Source organism: Colossoma macropomum, unplaced genomic scaffold (genome assembly GCF_904425465.1).
Source record: "Colossoma macropomum unplaced genomic scaffold, Colossoma_macropomum, whole genome shotgun sequence".
NCBI classification, from domain to species: Eukaryota; Metazoa; Chordata; class Actinopteri; order Characiformes; family Serrasalmidae; genus Colossoma; species Colossoma macropomum.
In genome coordinates, this window is record NW_023494805.1 from 34742924 (window position 1) to 34769640 (window position 26717).

General features: G+C 37.4%; 2 protein-coding genes across 3 annotated transcripts in view; both read left to right on the forward strand.

Moving 5' to 3' along the window:
* Positions 1 to 10104, forward strand: part of LOC118825860 (tyrosine-protein kinase yes-like) — a 31692-nt gene extending 21588 nt beyond the window's left edge. For both annotated transcript variants that reach the window (XM_036596710.1, XM_036596711.1), the window contains 6 exons: positions 329 to 484; positions 2030 to 2209; positions 3189 to 3265; positions 4031 to 4184; positions 6923 to 7054; positions 8985 to 10104. In XM_036596710.1, the coding sequence (XP_036452603.1) occupies positions 329 to 484; positions 2030 to 2209; positions 3189 to 3265; positions 4031 to 4184; positions 6923 to 7054; positions 8985 to 9193 (908 nt within the window). In that variant the 3' untranslated portion in view covers positions 9194 to 10104. The remainder of the gene's footprint in view (positions 1 to 328; positions 485 to 2029; positions 2210 to 3188; positions 3266 to 4030; positions 4185 to 6922; positions 7055 to 8984) is intronic.
* Positions 10105 to 13136: 3032 nt separating this feature from the next.
* Positions 13137 to 26717, forward strand: enosf1 (enolase superfamily member 1). Its single transcript, XM_036596635.1, has 15 exons — positions 13137 to 13326; positions 13565 to 13667; positions 15661 to 15776; positions 16405 to 16491; positions 17261 to 17287; positions 17437 to 17509; positions 17602 to 17640; positions 19209 to 19291; positions 20293 to 20415; positions 20519 to 20653; positions 23623 to 23664; positions 23741 to 23870; positions 24083 to 24182; positions 25248 to 25329; positions 26122 to 26717. Exons 1-15 carry the CDS (start codon positions 13243 to 13245, stop codon positions 26221 to 26223), a joined length of 1326 nt encoding a protein of 441 aa, XP_036452528.1. The 5' UTR covers positions 13137 to 13242; the 3' UTR covers positions 26224 to 26717.

The following is a 26717-nucleotide window of genomic DNA, read 5'->3' on the forward strand; positions in this document are numbered from 1 at the left end:
CATTCAAGCCGAAGCCTGGCATTGCGCATACTGACCAGACTACAAAAAATCCTTCTAATGGCTTATTTTAAAGGTGGGAGGAACCTTTGAAATAAATCTTATTTGGTGGGTGGGCTGTTTGAATTATGTTTTCCTGTTAGCTAATGCATGCAGCATTAAGTCGGATGGCTAACGTTACTGCTATTCACAGCCAGTTTTCCAGTGTCACTTGTTGACACAGTCTGAAACAGTGTGATAGTGTAATGTATGGCAGTGCAGTGATGTTAAATCTGTTTTAAAGTTATATCTTGCTGACTTTCTCTGTCGTTCTCTCTCTCTCCTGCTGCAGCCCATGCAGATGGTCTGTGTCACAGGTTGACAGGAGTGTGTCCAACAGTGCGGCCACACACGCAGGGTTTGGCTAAGGATGCATGGGAGATATCCAGAGACTCGCTCTCTCTGGAGGTTAAATTGGGCCAGGGCTGCTTTGGAGAAGTCTGGATGGGTAAGATGTTGAGATGAATACCTACATATGACTGAACATGCCCAAAGACATCTGGATCAATTAAGGAATACATTTAGATTGAGAGTAATTTTTTCTTGCGTTCTGTACATACATCAACAACATTATACAAAAGAAAGATCTGAGTAAAGAAATCATGTCTGTATCAGATTCAGCTTTGCCAATGCATGGTAAGGTTTACATATGAAACACAATGTATTTGAAAGACTATGTGTACACTACCGTTCATCTACTACATGTACACAACAAAATCACTTTGTACTTTATTTTTTATTTATATGCAATAATAACTTACAACAATAATAGGAATTTTAATTTTATAAATAATGCTACAAAAGATATTTTTAGATACCTTACATTATATAGGTTTATACCTTATTGCAGTCCTCTGTACTTCATCTTAATATCAGTGTCATTTCTCTTCAGTCCTCTGCATTTACCTGTGTTTTATCATTTTATAAAAAATGCACTTAATTTGTTCTTATTGTATATACTTGTATAGTATGGCTTTTGTGTCTTTGGTTATAGATTCTTACACTTTGCATCATTTTGGTTTCTACTGTTTGCAGGTTTTGTTTCAGTAATTACAACTTATAATATAAAAGATAACTTTGAGAATAACTTAAAAACGCTAACCAGTAAGCCAGTATTTTTATGGCTCATAAAATCATAAGATTTTTATTAAAACAAAAAAGTTTACTTAACTGCATAAAATATGTGTTTCAGTAGTGACAGTTCTTAATGTCATACACTGATTTTCAGACACATTTATTTCAAAACACTGGGCTGTGACTGCTCATGGCCATGAGGGACAGGAATACAGTCTCAGTTCTTGCTCTAAAATGCAGTTGTGTGGCTGAAATTAGGCTTTGCCTATGAACTATATCTCTGTGTTTTGGTAGTGACATGAAAACATGAGAGAGCATTTTTTTTATTTCTTGATTTGTTTTATTGAAAACTTAAACTCATGATAGATCTAAATCTTTTAACGTCACTTTAAAATAAATCAAAAAGATCTTGTTAAAAATAACATTGCACAACTGTAAAACAATGTAAATATTATTTCCAAGCTGAAATTTAGGAATCTTTGGACAGGCACCTCCTAACAGAAAGTACCCTATAAATTATGATTTTATATGTATTTAGCTTATTACTATCTCAGTTAATGCCTTGGGTTTAAATACAGCATAGTATAGCACAGAGCATAGCATAGAGCATAGCATAGTCACTACCAAAACTTTATCAAGTATTAAGATTGTTTTGTTAGTGACAAAATGGACCGTCCAATCACAATAAAATAAACATAATTAAGGTAAAGAGTCAATCAAAACAGAAGGATTTTAGTGTAAAGTCCAAGTCAGTTAAAAGTCCAAAATGTGTTTTCAACTCTGATTTTGAATCAACTCTGAATGATCCATAAAGTCAAAATAGTGTCTCTTTACTTGTATTTTATTTATTTTATATTTTTGTCTTGGATTACTTTCTGTTTACCATATTGCTGTCATGTCTGTGCTCTCTCTGGCTCAGGCACCTGGAAGGGCAGTACTAAAGTAGCGGTGAAGACGCTGAAGCCTGGCACCATGTCTCCAGAAGCTTTCCTACAGGAAGCTCAAATCATGAAGAAACTTCGACATGACAAACTGGTGCAGCTCTATGCTGTAGTGTCCCAGGAACCTATTTACATAGTGACAGAGTACATGAGCAAAGGTGTAGTGTCTCTCACACATGCACACACAGTTACACACATGCTTCCAAAGATCCACTCTTATACCTTCAGGTCTTCAAAAACTCTCAGCAATAAGGCACAAGCACACATAATGCTATATATTTAATTAATAATATTTTTTGTCAACACTGAAATCAGTCATATGATACATTTCCACCCTTTTTAGAAGCCCAGGAGTGAAGTGATATCATGAAGATGTAATGTAGCTAATTAAATACATCTACAAGTGAGAAGATAAACCTGTTTTAATTTTTTTGCTCAATGATGACTTCATACCGATACTGATATTAGGCCTCCTTTGATATTGATATTAGGCTTGAGCAGATAATAATATGTAGATTCATAGAATTTTTTGAAAGATTTTGAAGTGAATTGTGTTTATTGTGCGAGAAATGATTTATCTGAAAATAGTTGTATGTGTAGGCTGAGCTGTATAAGCCCACATTAACTGTGAATTCAGTTTCAAATCAGGACCAGGCTACAGCCTGGCAGGTTTAGATTTATTCCAGCCCTCCTGATATTCTTTATAAAAGAGAACAATAATATTACATGCTGAAGGCTGTAAGTTAGGACCGATAGAGATCTTTGCATCTCACAAAACTGATTGATTATGCGTGTGGTCATGGTAATACAGAAGCACTTTAATGCCAAAATGTTCCCAGGAGAACATGAACAGCGGGAGAGCTTTGACAGCCTCTTTAAATCATTTAAGTCTGGCAAGATTCTGAAGCAACTCCAAAACTGTGCCAATGGTCCTGTTTATTGTCTTTCCATCTATTGTGCACTTGTCCTGTTTATTTATTTATGTTTTATGTATTTATTTTGGAGAACGGTAGGTAATCACATACATCAATAATACATACATCAAAAAATCAAAAAAGACACCAGACTTAAGCTATTCAAGTAATTCATTCATTTGTATTTCAGTTTGGTCAGTCAGCATTTTTGATTTTTTCTCAGGCAGTCTTCTGGACTTCGTCAAAGAAGGGGAAGGGAAACTCTTAAAACTTCCGCAGCTAGTGGACATGGCAGCACAGGTAAAACTCATCTATGCAAGCAATGGCCATTCTTTTTGCATACATATTTAAACCTGTTCAGAATAACCAAATACCACAAAACCACAAAAGATCACTGTTCTGATCAATGTTATTAATAATACTGGTAGTATTGGTAGCAGTAGTAGTAACAGTGATGGTCGAAAGTACTAGTAGCAGCATGAGTAGTAGTATTCAGTTTAAAAGTTTGGAATCACTTGTCATGTTAAGAATTCAGTTTTTTTCTCTTTATTGAAAACGAGAAATTCATGTCACTTTTTACTATATTTGTGTATATTTGCAGTCATTCTAATCATATGTGTTTTTACACGCAAAAACATGCTTATTACTACTATAAGTGGTTTTAAATATTGTGCTCGGGTCTTTGGCACAGTTCTGTATGCACCGACCAGCCACTTCATTAAGTGCACCTCCTTGTTTCCACACTCATTGTCCATTTTGTCTGCACCACTTACTATATAGGTGCACTTTGCAGTTCTACAATTACAGACTATAGTCCATCTGTTTCATAACAAATACTCTGCAACTGTATTCTGCAGTTTGCATGTGGACAAAACCATTTTCACATTATGTGACTAATGGCCCCATGTTTGGAATAGAGTCAAAGTTTCTCAGCAATTTTCTTGAAATCTCTAGTTCATTAGACTGCACTTACTGCAGCATCACCCCTGTTACAGGAACAATACATTTAGAATATGATTTGGCTCATCACAGACTTATTGACACCTGTGTATTTGTCCTGAGCAGATCTCTGATGGCATGGCGTTTATCGAGAGGATGAACTACATCCACAGAGACCTGCGTGCTGCCAATATTCTGGTCACCGACAACGTGGTGTGTAAGATCGCTGACTTCGGCTTGGCCAGACTCATCGAGGACAATGAGTATACCGCCAGACAGGGTCAGCCGAGCCATCTGTCTGTCTGTCTGTCTTTCTGACTATTTACTCACTTTCTATTTTTGTCTGTCGCCTTTTGTGCTCCTGACATCCATCCATTTTTCCATTCTATGCATCTGCTAGTTTAACATAGTTTTCATCTCACATTTAAACTTACTAATGGATTTAGTGATGTCGTCTCTGGGGCCCAAGCTGCTGTGATTGCACGCAGCCAGGTACTCCACGAGCCAATGTCATATTAAATTCACAGTCTGTGTAAATCTGCCATGAGTAAAATCTCTTAGTGAAAAGAAGTCAGATGTTGGGGGAACACATACGTGTTTGATTATAGTTGCATTGTTCTGCACCAAGGAGTCCTCATTGTGCCAGCCAACGAGTCTGCAAAACAGCCTACACAAAAGTATGAGTGCCCAGTCTTAAAGGGAGAATATAATAAATCTACGAAGATCACTCTATCAGTACCTGTAGCAAAAATATGGAACCATTAATACGAGTAAACACTGAAAAGGCACACAAATACAATTTATTATTCCCTTTTTGGGTAATGATGCAGTTATTGCATCAAGTTCCATATGAAGCATCATTAGCTTCATGTGCTGCTATGGTTGAGAGTACTGTATTGTTTTTGGATGGTGGTGACAAATGTATTCAGTATTTTTTTTTCTTTAGACAGGTGGCTGTCCAGTAACTTTAGTAGGACAGTGTTACTTTGTAATCTGAGGTGCCAGCACTGGAATACTGAATTCACATTTGGGCATTCATTAGGTTTCATCACTGGAAGACAGAGTTATATGGATCGTTTTGATGAATTAGTTCAAAGTCGAAATGAACCATTTCAGACTTTTAACTGACTTGCACTTTAATCCAAACTATACCAAATGTTTCAGTAGTGACTGTTTCGACAGTGACAATTTTAACTAATTTTGAGCAGAACTCAAAAATGCTGGCTAGTACATGACCAGCAAACACCACTTTGAACAGTTGTACATACATAAAATCATAATATTTTTCATTACAACACAAAAAGTTTACTTCGTTGCAGAAAATATGTTACAGTAGTGACAATACTCAGTGATACACACTGATATTCAGACTGGGACACATTTACTTCAAAACAGCAGGATCTAACTGCTCACCATGTGGCCATGAGGAACACTCACTGCTCTAAAATGCAGGGGTGTGGCTGAAATAAGGCTCCGGCTATGGACTAAAACTCTTTGTGCTTAAGTAGTGACATGAAAACGTGAGAACAAAGATTTTTTTTTTAAATTCAACTCATGACGATAAGTCTATATCTTTCCAGTTCACTTTAAAAGAAACCAAAAGATCTATTAAAAAATAACATTAAAAAAATTGAAGTATTATTTTCACAAGTTTTATTCTTAGAGGTTAAGGTTGAGGACAGCCACCACCCGATAGAAAGTACCCTTGATGATTTTGTATATATTTAGTTTATTAGCATTTAAATAGATCATAACCCTTGTACATACCTAAGATCTGCATTTTTTTAAATAGCTTTTTTTTTTACTGTGGGACTGCATTTCAGACTAATTCAGTGGAGTGGTCCATACACAGTCCAACAATTTGGTAAAACACCAGTCTCTGTGTTTTAATAGAACTGCTAGAAAGTATGTTTATTATATTATACCTTGCTTGTCTAAAACATGAGTGCCTTAATTTGAGTGCGCTTCCAAAAATGTGTTGTTAAGGGTGTGATTGAGAAGTCAGAGGTAGCACCCCTGTATTAGTAACTGGGCTAATGCTACTCTAACTCCTTTAGCTACTCTAGCTAATGCTAGCTAGTTCCCAAAACAGTGAAAATATATATATCTCTGTCAAACTAATATGTTGCCACATCGTCCACTGAGGAGAAAAGACTTCATGTATAAGATGACGAGTCTTCGTCAGCATCCAACATTGTATCTGTTAGCTGAAGTGTTAGCTCAATAGCTCGTCTGAAGAGGCAGCCTCCTTTACTCATTTGACACGAAAACCTACTGACTTCCCTTGGCTATTTTTGAATAATAAAATGTGTTTTCCTCGTTCATCATGCAACATTTTTATTTACTTCCCTGCAGTTTGACTAGTCTGAATTAGACAGAATGCACATGTCTAGCAGCCTATAACAAGATAGATGTAAATGTTTTGCCAGCATGCACTGACAGTAAAGCAGAGTCCATTAAAAAGGAGACATGTGGGCCCACAGAGGGGTTAATCCAGCTGTTCATGGCGTATTAGTGCAGAATTGGCACACAGAACAGCTGCTTAGACACACAAACACACAACAAGCTCAGTCTTTCTCACTCTCGTTATTAGGCCTACTGAAACATGGCCTGTTTAGTGGGTTATTGAAGCATTTCAGAAAAATGCCAACAAAATGCAATATGATAAAATATACTAAGTGAAAAAAAAATCCAAGGGTTGTTTCTCAGGAGCTGAATTTCAGAAACAGGAGAAAATTGCTGATGCCTCACACTGATTATAAAGCTGCACTTAACCATGTCTAGGAGAAGTAAATTAGATTAAGAGGAGATCTTATTTAGAATATTTCTTTCCTCTTGCATTAACACAGAATTCAGTTGATGCATCATAGATGTGTTTATATTGAGTATTTTACAGCAGCTCTTCAGCGGTATTGTGGATCTGGAACTATGTGTTTCCTAAAAAGCTTTCTGAATTCATAAAATAATATTCTTACCTCTATGTATTTGGTGTCTCCCTTGTTGTTTCACACTGTCTAGGCGCTAAGTTCCCTATTAAATGGACGGCTCCTGAGGCTGCACTCTACGGCAGATTCAGCATTAAATCTGATGTGTGGTCTTTTGGTATTCTGCTCACTGAACTCGTCACCAAGGGAAGAGTCCCTTACCCAGGTTAGTGAAGTAGTTACATATGAAGCAGCTAATGTGTCATTGCTGTTGTTGTATCAAATAGTAACTTTATGAGAGAAGCCTCTCAAAGCAGCTGACTACTCAGTTTCATGATTTTCTTCTGGCTATTATCTGTAGTTTTTGTGGTGTTTTTACTATGAACTGGCAGAGAAAGAATGCTAATGAGAGATTTTTGAAATCACTTTTTTTTTTACTTGAGTTGGGTGGGACTTAATTTGGCGCAGATGACATCAGATCTGCGAACGTACCAATCAGAGTTAGCAATACGTAACATCAGCTACTTGCATTCCACTCCCTCACATAAAGTGACTGGTGTCCTGCTGAAGGTTTATTACACCCCTGTTTCTATTTTAGCTACAGGCTGCTTCCTGCTTACATTAGCCATCTGTTTCAGGATTCTACTATTAACTTCATTTACAAGAGCGCGACAGCTAGTGCCCCAACATCAAGGCTTACAGTGTTTCCCCACAATTGTACTTTACAGGCATGATCACAGTATGGTATATGAGAAATTTCTCTACAGTATATGCGAGCATGACAGTGCTGACTCATAACAGGAGCTTGTGTAACCTCAGTTTCAGAAGCACTGTCCAGCAGTTAGCTAGCTAGCTATAATGTTTATGCTTAGTGTTCAAATATCGGACGATATGTCTGTGATCTGTCCGTCGAAAGATGAAAGCTTGAATTCTCAATGTTAGCTGCAAAATGTAATTAGATCTCTAAAATGTCTATTAGACTGCTTGTTCGCCATTTTGCACTTATTACACACCATTTAGATATCGGTTGAGAAGAGCGGAGTGGTCTATTTTTCTGTGGAGGGGGCTCTTCAAATGTGTATTGCAGAATCACACTGATGATCCTGCCGGCTGCCTGTGCTGTCTCTAGCATCGTTGGTGGTGTCGCTCACCACTGCCACTGGATGCTGGTTGTTTACGTTGCCTCTGTCAATCATTTCGCTATCTGACATGCCCACACAGTTCTGAGCAGCAGCAGCTCCGAATTTTCGAAGCATTTATCTATTATTAAATTTCTCTATATATTTTTTTTTTACAACGCTGGTAAACAATTTTTCTGTGTCATACATAGATGAGAGCAAAACTGGGCCTCATTCACCAACCGTTCTTAAGAAGAACTGTTCTTCACAAAGATTTTGACATTTACTAATGTTTTCTTCTTTGTGATTTGTTCTTAGGTAAGAACAGAATCTACACACACTTGAAAGCACAAAGGTGTGAACAGTTCTGTGCTTAAAGAACACACCATCAATCTGACAGACTTCTTAGGACCTTTCTCACAAAAAAAAAAAAATTAAGATAAACTTATTGGTGAATGAGGCCCAATGTTATTGGAAGCACATAAAGAATTTGCCTCTGCTCATACACATGCAGTTAAATGAAAAAGAATAATTCGATCAGAAATGCTGATGAAATTGAATAGATATCATACTAATTGCTACATGTGTGTCACAACAACTGACTCCTACATTTTTCTCTTTCTTTCCCGCAACACACACACACACACACACGCACACCATCATCCTCTTAATTTTTTTCTTTAGTGGATTAGTTGAGTCCATCTGTCTGCTGTTGTCAGATTGAGTGTGACTCTTAGTTTTGATCCATCTCTCTCTCTCTCTCTCTCTCTCGCTCTCTCGCACAACCATACACTCCCACAAACACATCTGCTGTTTCGCTTTGTCTCACAGTTAAGTACGCAGATTAAAACAAATGTCAAAGGACTATCTAATATTTTTTTTTTCTGCATCTCACTCTCTCCCCTCTTTCCCCTGCTCTCTCTTTTCTACTGTCTCTCTCTCTTGCTCTCTCTCTTTCTCCCTCTTTATCCCACTGTCTCCCCTCCTCTATCTCTTTTCCCATGCTCTCTCTCCTTTCTTTCTTTCTCGTTCACTCAGGTATGGTGAATAGAGAGGTGTTGGAGCAGGTGGAGCGTGGGTATCGTATGCCATGTCCTCCAGCCTGTCCAGCTTCTCTGCATGAGCTGATGCTGCAGTGTTGGAGGAGAGAGGCGGACGAGAGGCCCACGTTCGACTACATAAAGGGCTTTTTAGAGGACTACTTTACTGCAACAGAGCCGCAATACCAGCCTGAAGAGGAGCTCTAAAACACACACATAAGCACTCATTCCCTAACTGCTGCATCTGCAGCGTGAAGTCGGTTACCATAACAACAATTTCAGTGCATTTCCTTGTACTTACATAGGAAAAGAAAATGTGTTACTTTAAAACTAACTTATAATGGAAGCCATCAGTAAGCGTTTATGCACAATTTATCACAAATGTTTTTTTCACTCGAAGATGACAGTAAATGAAGGTGTAAATCTGTATAGTTTGTTCTTTCAGAGATGGGCCTAGTTTGTGGTAATGCATTACCAGGGTAGTGGTATAGGTGGAGTTTTCACAGTGTCCTGACTGACTGCATATGGATACCAGAAGCAAAATTAACCGGATCTTGTTTTTACTATGTTGCTTCAGTGTTCTAAAATTCAGTAGAACTTCAGAAGAACTGCTCTGGTAAGACATTTATCATGCAGTGGTAATAGTTTTGAATTCATGTAATATAGGCACATGTTTCAAAAGTTTGCCCATGGAATTCAGCAACTTCCAAATATGTTAGAAATGAGTTAGTCAGTGGGTCTCCAGTGTTTTTTCTAAGTACAAGGAAATGCACTGTAATTATTGTTCATGTTACCTGACTATACAGTCAAGGTCCAGCAGTTACAAAGAAGGTTAAAAGATGCTGGAATAGAATGGATATAAAACAATACTCAAGTGCATCAACAACTCTTGCCAACAAAAAGCATCTATTGGAATCATTTATAACTGCTGCATCATAAAGCCATTCAGAATGACTGTTGTTTGACCTGTGTTAGAGAAAGACTGTGGGTCATTCCTTACATGCTCAGTTCAAACATTGTCACTGATATTGAAACAGGATCAGTGGACTGGTTTAATTCCACTCTGTTGAAAAGCGAATGACTATTTTTACATGAGAATACAAATGACTGTTTTGGCACATTTCATAGTAGCATTTTTTCCTCTGCAGACAAAGTGCTGGTCACTCCATCTGCTGAGGGATTTTTGTATATCCTGTACTAATCATTGCTACAGAGTTCATGCTTTTCAGCTTCAGCGTTGCTAACGGAACTGAACAATACTAATGCTTTCTTTTTGTTTATTGCTTTTGTTAAAGGCTGAAGGCCCTACATAGTTATTTTAGCCCTTTACTGTAGCACTAGCTGTCATGTAATTTATCTAATAAGCTTTGGTTTTACCCTGCAAGACCCTTAATGCCTATGTTCCTGTCTTTTTCCTGGTTGTTCTCTCATGTCACTATGAGTGACAGTTTTAAATCCAACTAATCAGTGTGCCACCTGCAAAAAATAAATAAATAAATGAATAATTGACTGTCAAGAAGAGATGGTAAGCACAAGCAATGATATGGATTGGTCTGTTAGTGAGACTAATCCCACACAGACCTATAGAGAACTTACTGAAGAACCAGGAAATGTTCTGAGGAAGAACAAAAAATGGCAGAAACTTACATTCTGAAGAAAATACATGACCAGAACATTTAGAACAATTTCATAAATTTAATAAAACTGTAAATATGGTATAGGTTGGCTCTATATGTTTACAAGGACATTATTTGTGAAATCATAATTTGCTGAATAGACTATAGTGTATAAATGAATTGAAACCCCCTAAACTGAAACAAAAACTGAATGTACATCTTTAAAATGTGTATTTTAAATAAAAGCTGTGTCGTGTAGTTTTGTACTGGAAGGCTGAAGAAGTACAGATGTGAACATAACAGGCCTGGCTATGAAATGCGTTACATATTTCAGACATTCATTCACAGAATTCAGTGACTGCCCCATCTATTATAAGTGAGTTTTAGGTCAGCAGGCTTTCAGTTCTTTTTCTACGTACAAGGAAATGCATTGTAATGATTATCCACAATATACTGTGTAGACAAACGTAAAGGACACACCCCTTAATCATAGAATTTAGGAGTTTCATTCAGTCCCATTGCCACGGATGTATAAACTCAAGCACGGTGTTGCAGAGTGCTGATCGAGGCACATAGTGCATGAAAGTCACCAACGCTCTGCTGACTCGAGAACTCCATACATCCTCCGGCTTTAACATCAGCACAAAAACTGCGCCAGGAACTTCATGTCATGGGCTGCATGCAAACCATACCAAGCACAATGCCATGCGTCGGACGGAGTGATGTGATGCACGCTGCCGCACGCTGGAGCAGTGGAATCGTATTCTGTGGAGTGAATCGCGCTTCTCTGTCAGTCTGATGGACGAGTCTGGGTTTGGTGAATGCCAGGAGAAAATTACCTGCCTGACTGCATTGTGCCTAAAGGGTAGAGGAGGGATAATGCTGTGGGGTTGTGTAACAACTTTAAGGATGGGTGGAGGGAGGACGCCGGGGGCAGGTGTGGAGAGCTTTTTTTATTATTTATACACAACACAAAAACCACTCGGCTTTTCAGCCCACAGACAAATTAAGACGAGACGCTCGCTGGGACTTTTCAGTCCTTTCTTTCTTTTGTTCAGCTCAGTTTAGTTTTGCTCGGCTCTACTCGACTCCACGCCTTCACTGGTCTCCTTTTCCCTCTGGGCTCTGCCACCCACTGAGGGAAGAGATGACTAAGTAGGCTGGCAGAAACAAGGCACAGATGAATATCATCAGCTACTTAGCCCGCCGGTTCACCGGCTTCTCCGTTCTGCATTCGACGCTCGGCCACGCCCCCTTCTCCACAGGTTGTTTTTCAGGGGTTGGCCTAGACCCCTTAGCTCCAGTAAAGGGAAATCTTAATGCTTCAGCATACCAAGACACTGGACAATTGTACGCTTCCAACTCTGTGGGAACAGTTTGGGGAAGGCCCTTTTCTGTTCCAGCGTGACTGAGCCTCAGTGCGCAAACCAAGGTCCACAAAGGCATGGCTGGGTGAGTTTGGTGTGGAAGAACTTGACTCACCCACACAGAGCCCTGACCTCAACCCCATCAAACACCTTTGAGATGAACCTGGAATGGAGATTGCGAACCGGGCCCTCTCGTCTAACATCAGTGTCTGACCTCACAAATGTTCTTCTGGATAAATAGGCAAAAATTCCCACAGGCACTCCAAAGTCTTGTAGAAAGCTTCCCAGAGGAGTGGAAGCTGTTATACCTGCAAAGAGGAGACCAACTCATTATTAATGCTTATGGATTTAGAATGGAATGTCATAAAAGCTTTTGTCCATAAAGTGTATATATATATATATATATATATATATATATATATATATATATATATATATATATATAAGCAATAGAACACGAGAGGGAGTGTGTTATCGCAAAATAACATCACGGCTGTGATTTGGTAGATCACGACCTCGAGTGTTCTATTGCTTTTATACAACAGTTAAATAAATAAAGTAAGAAATGAATGTGGCATTTAATGTTTTAATGTTCGCAGTTCCTTCCGCCAAACTATAGTTCCTCAACAAGCAGCTCGTTGCTACGTCAGAGTAACGAGCTCCGCCCACTCGCTGCACAGCCGGCAGTTCGCTCTCCAGCTCCTTACACTGAATTCCGAAGTTGTCATCACCGCTGAGCAGCTTTTCAGTCGGCAGCTGTGACAGAAGAACAGCTAAACAACCTGGAATTAGCCAGAAATGAACCGAATACCATTCGCCAAACATGGTCTCAAATATAATCTTAAAAGTGTCCATTTTCTGTTTGTGCGCAAAGTACGAAGTAAAAACGTTCAAATGATTTGAACGTCTTCTACAGCTGTCAAAGTCGTTGCAGCGCGGTTAGAACGTTTCTCAACCAATCAGCTTGCGTGGCCTAACTGCGTGAACTAACTGTTGTGTGTATATATATATATAATATATATATATATATATATATATGTCAGATCTCCAGATTTCCACAACGGGGCGGGACTTTCTCCACACACAGACGCCATGTGTTGACCGAGCGGTCATATTCAACCAATGGCAGGTCTCCACCTTTGTAACGTCTTTGGCTGCGCTGCTGCTCAGTGAGCTCTGAGCTCAGCCCCCGCTCTGTGGAGGCGGGTCTTTAGGTAGAAAGTGAAGGTAGTTACTTCCCCTACAGACTCTGAGATTCTGGACCAACGACAACATGTTAAAAGGCAAAATTGCCAAACTGACAGTGAGCGACGTGAGATTTCCCACGTCTCTGGAGCAGCACGGATCAGACGCGATGGTGTGTAGGTGCAGGTTTAAAACACTACAGCAGACACTGTCTGCAGATTACAGAGACAGTGAGCTGCTTTTAGTTTAATACTCCACAGATACAGATATTATCTATTAGTAGCTATTAGCTGTGCTCATTGATAATAACAAGGACCGCTCGCTGTGTTGTTGGTTTACTGTGAGATTGCAGTGAGTTAAAGTGTGTAGCGGCCGCACTCTGATCATGTGACTGACTGACTGCTCCACAGCACTCTGACCCGGACTACTCCGCGGCTTATGTTGTTATTGAAAGTGACGATGGGCTGAAAGGCTACGGGATCACTTTCACTGTAGGAAGAGGCACAGAAATCGGTGAGTCTTCGTATTGTTTAGTAATGTTAACTAATATTAATCGCGAAGATCTTCAGTATCTGTCTCTGCATCGTGAATATGTCGCGGTTTGCTGTGTTGGTGGGCGGGGCAGTCCACACTGATCCTCTTTTGGCTTTAGTAGTTGTGAAACTGCGCCACCTCGTGGTTCACATGTGATAAACACGTTAAGAAATGTTGACTAATGCCCTGTGGGCCGGTTTCGTGGGCATAAATTAAGCCTAGTCTTATACTAAACTGCAGTGTCCCATTTAGTCGAGGCCTACGCCTTATCTGGGTCTGGAAAACTGTGGGATGAGTTGAAGTGGAGTTTATAATCCAGAGCTAATCATCCAACATCAGTACCTGACCATATGGGAAAAAAAATATATAGACATATAATTTTATATATTTGAAATATATTTTAAATACATTGCAGTCCGTGCTGAAGTGCACTCCAATCACTAAAATGTATTTCAGAATATACTGCCATAATAACCAAATATATCTTTAAAATACATTTATTTTAAAATGTATAGAGAAGTATTACACATAGAAATGTACCATACAGAAATAAATCTATGTAAATATATTTGTGAAATGCATTTAAAAATGTGTGAAAATAGCCAAAATACTTGTCTAATGCACTTTACTGTTTTGGAATACCTTTAGAAAGGAATTTGTATTCCAGTATCTTAATTTTACGTATTAGCAAATTAACTTTTAACATAGCAAAAGCATTGTTGTAGGTGTTGATTCTCTGTGAAAATAAGTTTTGATTTCATATCTTGTTTATTTGAAATTCATTTTTGTGTGAGTGCTGCCTTACCACATATGTATATGGTTAATGCAAGGTCAGTACCATTCATTCAGTTAATGTATATTTATTCATATCTGTAAAATATATAAAATTGAAAAAAATGTAATAACAAATACAAATAAATGCATTTTAAACGTATCTGTAACATCTGTAACAAACATATATATATATATATATATATATATATATATATATATATATAAACTCGATTCTTAGATGCATCGCGATGCGGACGTGAACGATTCTGAATCGATTCACAAATGTCAAAAATCGATTTTCTAAACTGCAAAAATATGACCGGCACACTGTGCATTAAAGCTAGGTTAGGTCAGGAGTCGCAACACAAATGATAATAAGAGCCATTTTGTCCTTTCAGCAAAAATCAAACCAGCTGGGGAGCCACAACATTTAATGTCTAGTATGTCTCAGGGTGTGCTGATGTCCTAGTATAGGCTAAAATATAAACGAGAGCGCAGATTTACTTTGCTCTGCTTCAAGCTGTAGCTCAGCTATAGCCGCTTTCCTCCCCTTTCCATCAGGAAACTTTTCCTCAGAAGTAGAGCATCTTATTGTAAAATGCCTCTCAGTCTTCGGCTGTTTTATGAGGCTGAAGTCGTGCTGCGTGGACACCCATTACCACTGGATCTTATTTCATCGGAACTGCACATTTTATCGCAGATGAGTGGCAGCAGCGTCTCATGTGCTCCAAACAAGAGCAGTGAATGAGAGCCTTTCAGTTCACTTGCCACATCACTTCCATTTGATTTATTAATAAAAGATATTGGAAGTAAATTCATTATGGATCATTACAAATACTTTGCTTTAAAACTAGCGAGTCCTCACACAGTGAGAAAATAGAAATCCTGTTTAGAAAAAAAAGATGCATATATATACATATATATATTTTTTTTCATATGGGTGACCTCACTAATGCTCTTGTGACTGAAAGCAATTAAATCTTCACAGCAATGTTCCGAAACCTAGTGTGAAGCCTTCCCAGAACAGTACAGGCTGTTACTGCAGCAACACTCCCTGTTAATACCTTTGTGTCTACATACTTTTGGATATGTAGTGTATGTTAAGAAAATATGGTTTATTTAAAGCACCCATACATACATTTGGATCTCTCTCTCTCTCTCTCTCTCTCTCTCTCTCTCTCTCTCTCTCTCTCTGTAGTTGTATGTGCTGTTGAAGCCTTGTCTACATTAGTGATTGGAAAGACGCTGGAGGGCATAGTGAGTGACTTCAGTGGCTTCTACAGGTGCCTGACTAGTGACAGTCAGATGAGATGGGTATGTGATTTCCTGTGACTTTGCAAAATATCTCATTCTATCTTTGAGAAACTTACATACTCAGACTTTCCTTACAGTGGTGGTGATAGAAACCAGAGATTGCAATGTCTGTCCTGCAAATACAGACATTTTATTTACTATCTAAAATGACTAGTAAACCTACACATCTTTTTAGTTGTATATGCAATCTCAATGATGGTAAAATAGCAGTAAATCTGAAACAAATTTGTTTTCTTTGGGTACTATTTTGCCTTATAACACCCTGCATGTACCTCCCCACCATGAGTGGATTTTGCAAAATATGTTTTAAGCCAAAATCTTAGTCTCAGAACTGTGGTAAAACAGTCTATCGGGCAGCATATTTGTAATCATTTCATGTAATAGGTTTTTGTGAGGAGTTTTAGAGACACTAAACTCTTCAGTTGTCTGGTTCCTATGACAACCACTGTGAACAGTTCTGACTCTAGAATGGGCATTTCATATCAAACCACTCTGAACGACTTTGTTTACATTTTAACGGTTTAATAATGCAGATATTTTAAAACATTGTGGAATTCCTTTTAAGTGAAGGTAGAACAGTTTGACCCACATTCACAGTCTTTTATACTGTTGGCTTAATTGTTGACAGATTGGACCAGAGAAAGGAGTCATCCAGCTGGCAACTGCAGCCATTCTTAATGCTATCTGGGATATGTGGGCACGTGCAGAGGGCAAGGTCAAGCTCACACACACACACACACACACACACACACACACACACACACACACACACACACACACACACACATTTGTTTTTTTTCCCTTAGTGTTATTATTATAATGATTAAATGTTAAACCCTAAATGTGCACTAGTATAGAAATACTGCAAGCAAACCATGTTAAAACTAGTCAAACATAAGGTCAGATGAATTTATATAAATGATATGATCATATTGATTTATCAGTCTACTCAGGCTTTAGCAGACCTCAGTAACACTGAGATAAATAACTGATGATCATATTGATTTATCAGTCCACTCAGGCTTTAGCAGACCTCAGTAACACTGAGATAAATAACTGATGATCACATTGATTTATCAGTCCACTCAGGCTTTAGCAGAGCTCAGTAACACTGAGATTAATAACTGATCATCACATTGATTTAACTAAAAATATTCTCCTAAAAATGTAAAATGTAATTGTATTCTGAATACTGCCTTTACAAAATGTAACTTGGACTGAATACAGATACTTTATTTCTTTCTACAGATACTTGTATTTCATTACATCCGAACCCTGGTCATGCTTTACAACATATATTTTTTACAAAAACCTCAGCTACCTTTACATTGCGTGAACATTTGAATAGTATAAAATCTTGTCACATTAACATGTCTTTACCTTTGGACATGAGATTTTTTTATGACGGCAGCGATGTGAATGTCAACACTTCTCCATTTACATACATTTCATGCACCTAATATTTTCATCCTTTTTCTCTACAGCCCCTTTGGAAGCTCCTGGTTGACATGGTAAGATCATGTAGGCTAATGTCAGTGCAGTGTATTTTGACCTCAGTATGTGGCAGCCTTGTTTCTGTCACACTGTGCAGCCCTGGAATAGGGCGAAAAATGTTTTTTTTTAAAATGGTGTCCACTTGTGTGCGTATGTGTGTCCACAGGAGCCCAAACAGCTCATCCGCTGTATAGATTTCAGATACATCACTGATGCTCTCACTGAGCAGGAAGCATTAGGTGAGCTAATCAGTATTAGCGTACAATTAAATGATGATTTCCCAGCACTCAGCTTATATCCCCAACTCTGCCTGTCTCTTTCTGGAAAACAGATATACTGGAGAAGGCAAAGGAGGGAAAGCAGCAGAGAGGTAGGAAGCTGATTTTCAGATTTAGATGCATAGATAACTAATGGAAGCTCATCATCACTCACATAAATAGTTTGGCAGAACATACAATAATGTCACACAGAGAATGCAGAAAAGGCACTCAGTTGACTTACGTTCTTTCATAGCAACAGTTGCTAGGTCAGACAAGCTTAACAGAATGTTGGCCAAAATCCCATTAAACCTAAAGCGAAACTGTAGCACCTCATTATAGAGAGCCCTATTCATTTAAACTGATATTCATTTTGTATGCATGTGAAATGTTACTGTTGGAGTGATTACTTAGGATCCTATTTAGTTTTGTTTTGTCATGTAATCAGGCTAATGTTAGCATGTGATTAAAAGTATTGTTGCTACCAACATGCCTAGCGTTGCATTTTATACTGAAAGTTTAACATTCCGTAGCAACTCTGAAGTATGCTACAGTTTCTCATCAGGTGGAATGAGATCACATTCTGTGAAGTTTGTCCAATCTGACAGAGGTTACTATGAAATGAAAGAACATGTTTGTGGGCAAAGCATGGATAAATTAGTGATTCATTGACATGTACTTTGGCTGTTTTGGCGCATTGCTCTCTCAGGAGCTAAATGTATGGCACCTGGCCAGCACTGACCTGGAGAGCACATGAGTCAATGGAATTCTTCTAGGGTCTTTATGCACCGAATAAGACATTAATACGTACATTGTTGGCATAATGCTAATGGTAGAGTGACCCTATACCTTAACTATGTTTATTTTAATAAAATAAATGATTGAACATTTCATTTTGTCACTAACTAAATACTACTGAAACTTTACCAAGTGTTTTGGTAGCAGTTGTTCTCAAAAACGCTATCCAGTACATGACTAGCAAACACAGCTTTGAACAGTTGTGCACACACATAGAATTATGATATTTTTATTAAAACACAAAAAAAGTTTACTTAGTTGCAGAAAAGATGTGTTTCAGTACTGGCAGTTCTGAATGTTACAAACTGGTTTTCAGACTTCATTAGCTTTGGAATACATCCCATTACTAGAACAGTGGAATCTAAGTGCTCACTATGTGGCCATGACAGGCATGCAGTTTCACTTCCTGCTGCAAAATGAAGGGTTATGGTTAAAATAATGGACTATGGACTAAAACTCTTTGTGTTTCAGTAGTGATATGCATGCAACAGCATTTATTGATTAGATTTATTTTAAAGTTAAACTCATGATACAAGTAAAATCGTGTTTTAAAAAATCACATAGATCTTTTTAAAAACAACATATACTAATAAATGATGATTTTATATATATTAGGCTTATTATTATCTTAATGAATACATAGGCTTTAAATAGTTCATAACATAATCTATATCTATATATAGATTATGTTATAAATGTTATGAATCAAGGTCTAAATACTTCATTGTTATTTTAACCATAGGACTGCAGTTTGAACTAATTCAGTAGATCGGTCCATATTTTCCAATGACTGCTGACCACAAAGACAGTATCACCATATCTGACCATGATGAAAGTTCACTAATAATGGCCTCATGACATGTGACTTATGTGGCATTTGTAGAGGAACAGATGCTGAAGGAAGGCTATCCAGCCTACACCACCTCCTGTGCTTGGCTGGGCTATTCAGATCAACAGCTCACACAGGTATGTGTGTGTTAATGCAGTGCGTAGAGAGATGGTTCTGAGAGATGTTCTGTTGCTTTTATCTCACTATTGTATATAAGCAAGAGTGCTTCTCATGAACGTTTTATTGATTTCATGTAACAGTTTTAGAGAAGAAAAAAGTAAAGCAAAAAAAAATGCTTTTAATAGAGGAGTTACAATATACATTTTTTATTGTAAGTAGACGTGTAACCATTCAGAGAATTCATCATTTCATTTAATGCGCTAGTGTCTCGATTTGATACATTATTCCATATAGCAGAAATTATGAGGTGGTTGAGAACATGTCTTATGTAAATATGCTCATGTTTCTACTTGCAGAGCATTCAACATTATAAAAGTCCAACATGTGAAACAAAAGTTGTGCTTTATAGTGTCAATCTAATGCCCAATTCACAAGCTAATACATTTAACCACAAGCTAACTTGCCACGATAGAACAGTACGATGTGCTATGTAGTATTGTTAGACCATTAATTGTAAGAAAATACATGCTCTGAATCAAACATGGTTAGATTTTATGCAATAAAATAGTCAGAAATCAGATCTCAGACATACTGTCATAAATGGGAAGGGGTGACACTGTTTTATTAAAAATGTCTAAAAGAGGCAACCATGAAAGTAAGAAAATTGCTTATTCATGTTGTGCTTTCACCAGGCACTGCAGTCTTGTTTTGGTTATTGGACTTAAAAATGAAAAATAAAAGCATAATGAATGCTGTCATTTCTTTTTCACTTCTGTATCATATCATGGTGCAAACGCCACAGTACATATTGTATTAAGATATTTGTGTATTATTACACCCTTAGTTTTTCACCCCTGGCAGTTCACCAAAAAAAAGTACTTCCAGCAGCTTAGAGTGAAACAACTATTGTTTTACAAGTCAAAATTGGTTGGACTGTGTGGTTGGAACTGTTGTATAAAGTTGAGTATAAATGAGTGTCAGGTTTAGCATCTGTGTATGTGTGTGTGTGTGTGTGTAGCTGTGTTCTACTGCACTGGCTGAAGGATGGACCAAGTTTAAAGTGAAAGTGGGTGCAGACCTGCAGGATGACATTCGCAGATGTAGCCTTATTCGGAAGATGATTGGTCCAGTGAACACTCTGGTAAAGTAGTCAAGCATTATGATTGAACCCAAAAATGCTTAGTTAATTCAAACACTTTGTGATTATGAAAGAGTTTAGTGATGTTTGGCATCTCCACTGTCAGATGATTGATGCCAACCAGCGATGGGACGTCGCAGAGGCGATATCTTACGTCACAAAGCTAGCGGAGTTCCATCCCCTGTGGATTGAAGAGCCCACCTGTCCTGACGACATCCTTGGCCATGCTGCCATCTCCAAGGTAGGGGATGTGTCAGCATGTGTAAGATTGTATACTGTGAGATGGAGAGAGTGTTCAGCATTATGGATTTTACTCCTATGGCTTCAGCTGTAAGTTCAGTTATGGCTATTATGACTTACTTCAGGTGTTGTTGATCAGCCACAATGCGTTTTATGTCCAAAGATTGCTTCTTTAGTTTTGAACTGGCACTACGAAGCCAGTTCAAACTGGATGTTTCATCACACACTTACCACAAACTCCAGTGAGTTGTACATAAATCGACAATAAACTTTCTCATGTGGTTTTTGACACTGTATGACACACTGTTATCTATAAAAATGGACAAAAGTAAGTTGCATAGCCAAAAGCAGCAGGAGCAGCTATCTTGAAACCTGAAGTTTGTTTCCACTTTAGTCCATTTTTACAGATAACAGTATCATACCTGTCAACTTAGAAATAGGATAGAAATAGAAAAATGGAAGTAGGTGATGGAAAATCTGTAGAATTGATAAAAACCCTTTGCCATCAACAGAATTATTATTAGTAGTATAATGTATAAAACTGTATAATTACAGTAAATTAAAAAAAAATACATTTCTGCCAGTTATTTATTTGCTCAGTCAGCTAATACAGATATGGATCACAGAACTCAACAATAATAATAAAAATAATCTCAAATGATCAGAAATCTGTGCGTGTATATTAATTTGTCCTGAAAACTTTGCTGTTTTGTATAAGCAGCTTGCATTAAAGCATTTTGTAATATCAAAGTCCTGTCGAGTCCTGTGACACAGCGATTTTTACAGCATACAGCATTTTTACAACGCTTAAAAAATGCACATTGCCCCCCTAGATTTGACTTCACAAATCTTAACATTGCATTCAGGGGAATTTTCTATTGCATCTATGCACTGTTCAGTTTCTGGCTTGTTTTACTTAGCATCATTTTGGTAGGCTTTTTAAATGTCGGCATGTGAAATTAGTGTTGTTTAACATGAGGTCGCTGTAGTGGTCAGTAACACCTGACAGTGTAATCTCAATACATGGATGAGTCCAGTTTGTGCCGTTACTGAGGTGATGCTGCAAAACGCATCAGAATTTTACAAAACTAACACAAAATTTTAATTTTGAATGTTAAAACAGAAGATTTACATTTACGGCTGTGAGACTGCAGCAAAAATAAAGTGACTCTCACAGGTAAACATTGACACTCAACAGCTATGCTGTATGTCATGCAGTGTCAGAAACCACATAAGTCTACTTTAGATTACTTAACAACTCAATGCAGTTGTAGGTGTTTTAATGAGTGATGAGTCATCTTTACATGATGATTTAGGCATGCAGGGCACCATGATAATTGGTGTCCTAAGATTCCATTACAAGTTAGCTAAGTTAGCCCCATAGACAGTGCTGTTTCTGTACATTTGGGGGCCTCAAGCAACATCCTACGTGGTTAGTCCCCACCTACAGCAATCATATTATTATTGTACAACCCCAGTTCCAAGAAGGTTGGGACCCTATGCTAAATGTAAAAAGAAAATAGATTGCAATGATTTGCAAATCATGTAAACCCTATCTTTAATTAAAAATAGTACGAAGACAACATATCAAATGTTGAAAGTGTGAAATTTTTGAAAGTTTTTTGAAAAATATGTACCCATTTTGAATTTGTTACCAGCAACATGTTCCAAAAAGTTGGGTCAGGGCCATGTTTACCATTGTGCTGCATCACCTCTTCTTTTAACAACACTCTGTAAGTGTTTGGGAACTGAGGAGACTTAAAAGTGAAATGTTTTTCAGTTCTTGCTTGATATAGGATTTCAGCTGCTCAACAGTTCAGGGTCTCCTTTGTCGTATTTTTTTATATAATATGTCAAATGTTTTCAGTGGGTGACAGCTCTGGATTGCAGGCAGGCCAGTTTAGCACCTAGACTCTTTTACTGCAGAGCCATGCTGTAATAGGTGGAGAATGTGCTTTAACATTGTCTTGCTGAAATAAGTAGCTGAAAAACATCTGGATGGTAGCATATGTTGTCAAAACTTATATATCATTCAGCGTTAATGGTGCGTTTACAGATGTGCAAGTCACCCATGCCAAGTGTACTAATGCAACCCAATACCATCACGGATGCTGGCTTTTGAATTGTGCGCTAATAATAAGCCAGAAGGTCTTTAGCCCAGAAGATGCAGTGTCCATGATTTCAAAAAATTAAATTTTGATTAGTTGAAGCAAAGGACACTTTTCCACTTCACCTCAGTCCATCTTAAATGAGCTCAGGCTCAGAGAAGGCAGTGGTGTTTCTAGATCCTTTTTATATATGGTTTCTTCTTTGCATGGTAGAGTTTTAACTTGTCTTAACTTTAACTTTACTTTCTCAGTTTCAACATTTGATATCTTGTCTTTGTACTATTTTCAGTTAAATATACAGTTTAAATCATTTGAATCATTGCATTCTGTTTTTATTTACATTTTGCACAGTGTTCCAACGTTTTTGGAAACAGGGTTGTATATGTAACAATGAATAATAATCCATCTTTCATTAATTCTGATCAAGGAAATAAATGCTTGGATGGACATAATAGAACACTAATGAACTATACAAAGTACAAAGTAGAATATTTAAACAAGTACATAAATAAGCAACCTAAACAAATAAATATATACATAAATAAATAGTGTCTTTATGGTATTTTTGTAAATAAAAGTCATCAGTGATGTCTTTTATTTACAAAATGATGAGACATTTCTACCAATATCTTGAGTGACAAACACTAGGTGGGACCACTTGTTACTAGGGGTGCTTAAACGTAGCAAAGTTTTATGCTGCATATAAAAAGAAACAGCCCTGCTTGTAGCTCCAGTGCCAAACTAAAGAATCACATTTCAGACCCTGAACATCTTGGCTGACTACATTTAGGTAAAGTAGAAAGCTGTGTAAATCTGATTTTCTGCTGAATTATCACTTTAACGGTCTGCATCTGGGTTTCAGGCTCTTTCACCTTTGGGAATTGGAGTTGCAACTGGAGAACAGGTGAATCAGTGTGTTCTAATCATTGTACTCTTCAAGTGTTTCAATTTTGACTAACATGACTGTATGTGTGTGTCAGTGTCATAACAGGGTGATGTTTAAGCAGTTTCTGCAGGCCTCCGCTCTACAGTTTGTTCAGATTGACAGCTGTAGAGTGGGCAGTGTCAATGAGAACCTCGCCATCATACTAATGGCTGCCAAATTCAGGGGTGAGCTTTGTGTGTTTGTGTGTGCGTGGGTGTGTTTTATAGATCGTATTCAACTGTGATAGCTGGTGTTTAATGTTCCTAGTAGGAATGTGTGTATAGCTGCCTTTGTTCCTAAAACATTTCTAATAAAATAAAAACTCTAATAAATAGAGTTCATGTTTTTTTAGAGAGATTTTGTTTGTACATGTTTGTATAATCATATTTGTTTGCAGTTCCAGTTTGTCCTCATGCTGGTGGAGTAGGACTTTGTGAGCTTGTTCAGCATCTAATTCTGTTTGACTACATCTCTGTGTCTGCCAGCCTGGAGAACAGGTAAGAATGACTCACCAAAAGAGCACGAGATCAAAAATAGTGAGTTCTTAAGTGAATTTTGGAGTTAATGTCCTTTTATCTTAAAGGGCTCATACTGTAAAATACTGAAATAAGAGTTTGATGTAGTGTGTAAATATTGCTAAAGTTTCAGAATCTACTATACACGGCTCTGAACATACAGTCCATATGTAGAAACTAAACTGCAAAAACAACCCATTTACATTGTTTCAGCAAGGACTACTTTTTGAATAAGGCATAGTACAGGACAACCAATCAGAACAGCGCTCATTCGCATATATCGGTCTATATTATATATTAGGCACAGTAATAAAAACAGCCTGTTTAATTCTAATGGACAGAGGTTGAAGAAACAGTAATGTAAAAATGAATTATGACTGTTTTTGGTACATAAAACTCATTGAGAGTGGTTTGATGTGAAATGGTTCATTGTAGAAAAACTTGCTGACTTTGATTTCTTTACAGTGGTGGTGACAGGAATCCAGGAGATGCAATAGCTACATTGCAAATATAGCCATTTTATTTACTATCCAATACAAATTTACATGTGTCTTCTGAGTTTTTATATGTAATATTGATGATCGTAAAATAGTGGTAAATCAGGACTATTTTGTCTGCACCCAGCTGATAATGTACCTCACCATCATAAATGTTTTTTAAAAAATGCATTTAAGGCCAAGACTTTATTTCAGAACTATCATACAACAATGTCTCAGGCTTCCAGATATGTATTCATAATTATTTCATGTAATCGTTTTCTGTGAGGGAGATTTAGAGGCATTAAACTCCTCAAACAGTCTGGTTCCCATCACCACCACTGTGAACAATTCTGACTATTCTCTAGAATAGATCATTTTACATTAAACCACTCTGTTGACTTTGTTCTTTTCCTGTTGCACTCTAAAGTGTAAATCCTCCTTTACTAAGCGCAGATATATGGGGTGGTTTTGGTGATGTCCTGTACATCACATATATTAAAGATGTAATGTAACTGTTTGCATTCTGTCTTTGTGCTGCTTCTAATACACTCAACATTCTGTGTGAAAGGATGTGTGAATATGTGGACCACCTTCACGAGCACTTCAAAAGCCCCACTGTAATCAGAAACGCCCACTACATGCCTCCTAAGGTGAGTCTTCAAACCACTTTCGAACTTAAAGGGGGTTAGAAGTCTACTAAAGGCCTCAGATAAGTAATCCATTAACACTGTCCTGCGATAGTGCACAAACAGCTGCCTATTCATTTGAGATTAATCTGATTCTGATCCAAATTTCAGTCCAGTTGACTTGTTTACTGTTGCAGTAAAGCAGTTCTGATGTAGGCAGTTTAAATATTTCACCAAGTCCTTGAATAAAACATTTTGCAGCTCATTCAATATAAGCCTGTGATTTTGTCAGCCATGAAACATCAATAAGAATGCTTGGTGTGTTGAAGTTTTAAAAGTGCAGCCAGTAAATGTCTCCCTGTATACACACTGTTCAGTATATAAATAAGTCATTTAGCACTTTTAAATGTAGTACTTCATGAAACTTTAGTACTTGTAGGGTCAAATTACGTGTTTATTTTCTAAATAAAAATAAATTAACATTGTCTACAGTGAACACACTTCTGCATATTTTAATGCATGATTACTCTTTATTCACTTAATGTATTGGGAAACAATAAAACATTAAACATAGCATGTGCAAAAGTTATGGCACGTTTTTTCCCCAAATACGTAAAAAAAATAGAAAATGTGCACTACAATTTGCAGAAAATGCCTGTAGAGAACGTGTTAACTTATTTTTCACTTAGGAAATCAAAACATGTTTGGACCACGGCTGTTCAAATTCTTGCATACGATGTGGCACTTTGTAGCTGACTTATGCTTTTAATGTAAATTGTATTAAAGCATGGACTCTTGTTGCTTGTGTACCTTCAGGATCCTGGATTTTCATCTGAAATGTTGGATGAGTCAGTGCAGAAACATCAGTTTCCTCATGGAGAGGTGTGGAGATCCATCCTGGAGAAGAAAGGATCTTAATGCAATCTCTAATTGCTGCTGAACAACTGTTACACTGAATCAGCCTTCAAAAACGAAGTTCAGTCAGTAAAGCCTTTCTCTTTCTTTGAATTACTGTGATTTTAAAGATACCTCCTATCTGTTTATTATACAGATGCAGCCATAAGGGACATCTAAGCACTAATTTAGAAAGAATTTGCACTTTTCTAACAGCAACACTTATTTTTAGCTTCTGACGAATCAACATATTTTGCATTTTTTCAAATACATTTCACTTGTAACCTTAAGTTGTTTATTCAGTGCATCAGTGATGTCTTTCTCTTTTGAGCATAACTTTTACTGTTGACCCTTCTGCTAAAGTACAGACTGTGCAAAAGACGTATGAATGAAAAATGTTTAAGGTTCACAAACAGTTAAACAAATAATTGCAATAAAAAGTTACAGAAAATTTTTATACATAAATATTTACACATTTTATTTGAGGAAGTCAAACAGATTCCATAAAATCAGTACAA

What these genes read in the sequence shown, in the direction of transcription:
- enosf1 (XM_036596635.1), top strand. Translation starts at nt 13,243, where the DNA reads ATGTTAAAAGGCAAAATTGCCAAACTGACAGTGAGCGACGTGAGATTT. An exon ending in GGAGGGAAAGCAGCAGAGAG is followed by an intron (nt 17,641 to 19,208) that starts GTAGGAAGCTGA and finishes TGGCATTTGTAG; the next exon opens with AGGAACAGATGCTGAAGGAA. An exon ending in GAGTTGCAACTGGAGAACAG is followed by an intron (nt 23,665 to 23,740) that starts GTGAATCAGTGT and finishes TGTGTGTGTCAG; the next exon opens with TGTCATAACAGGGTGATGTT.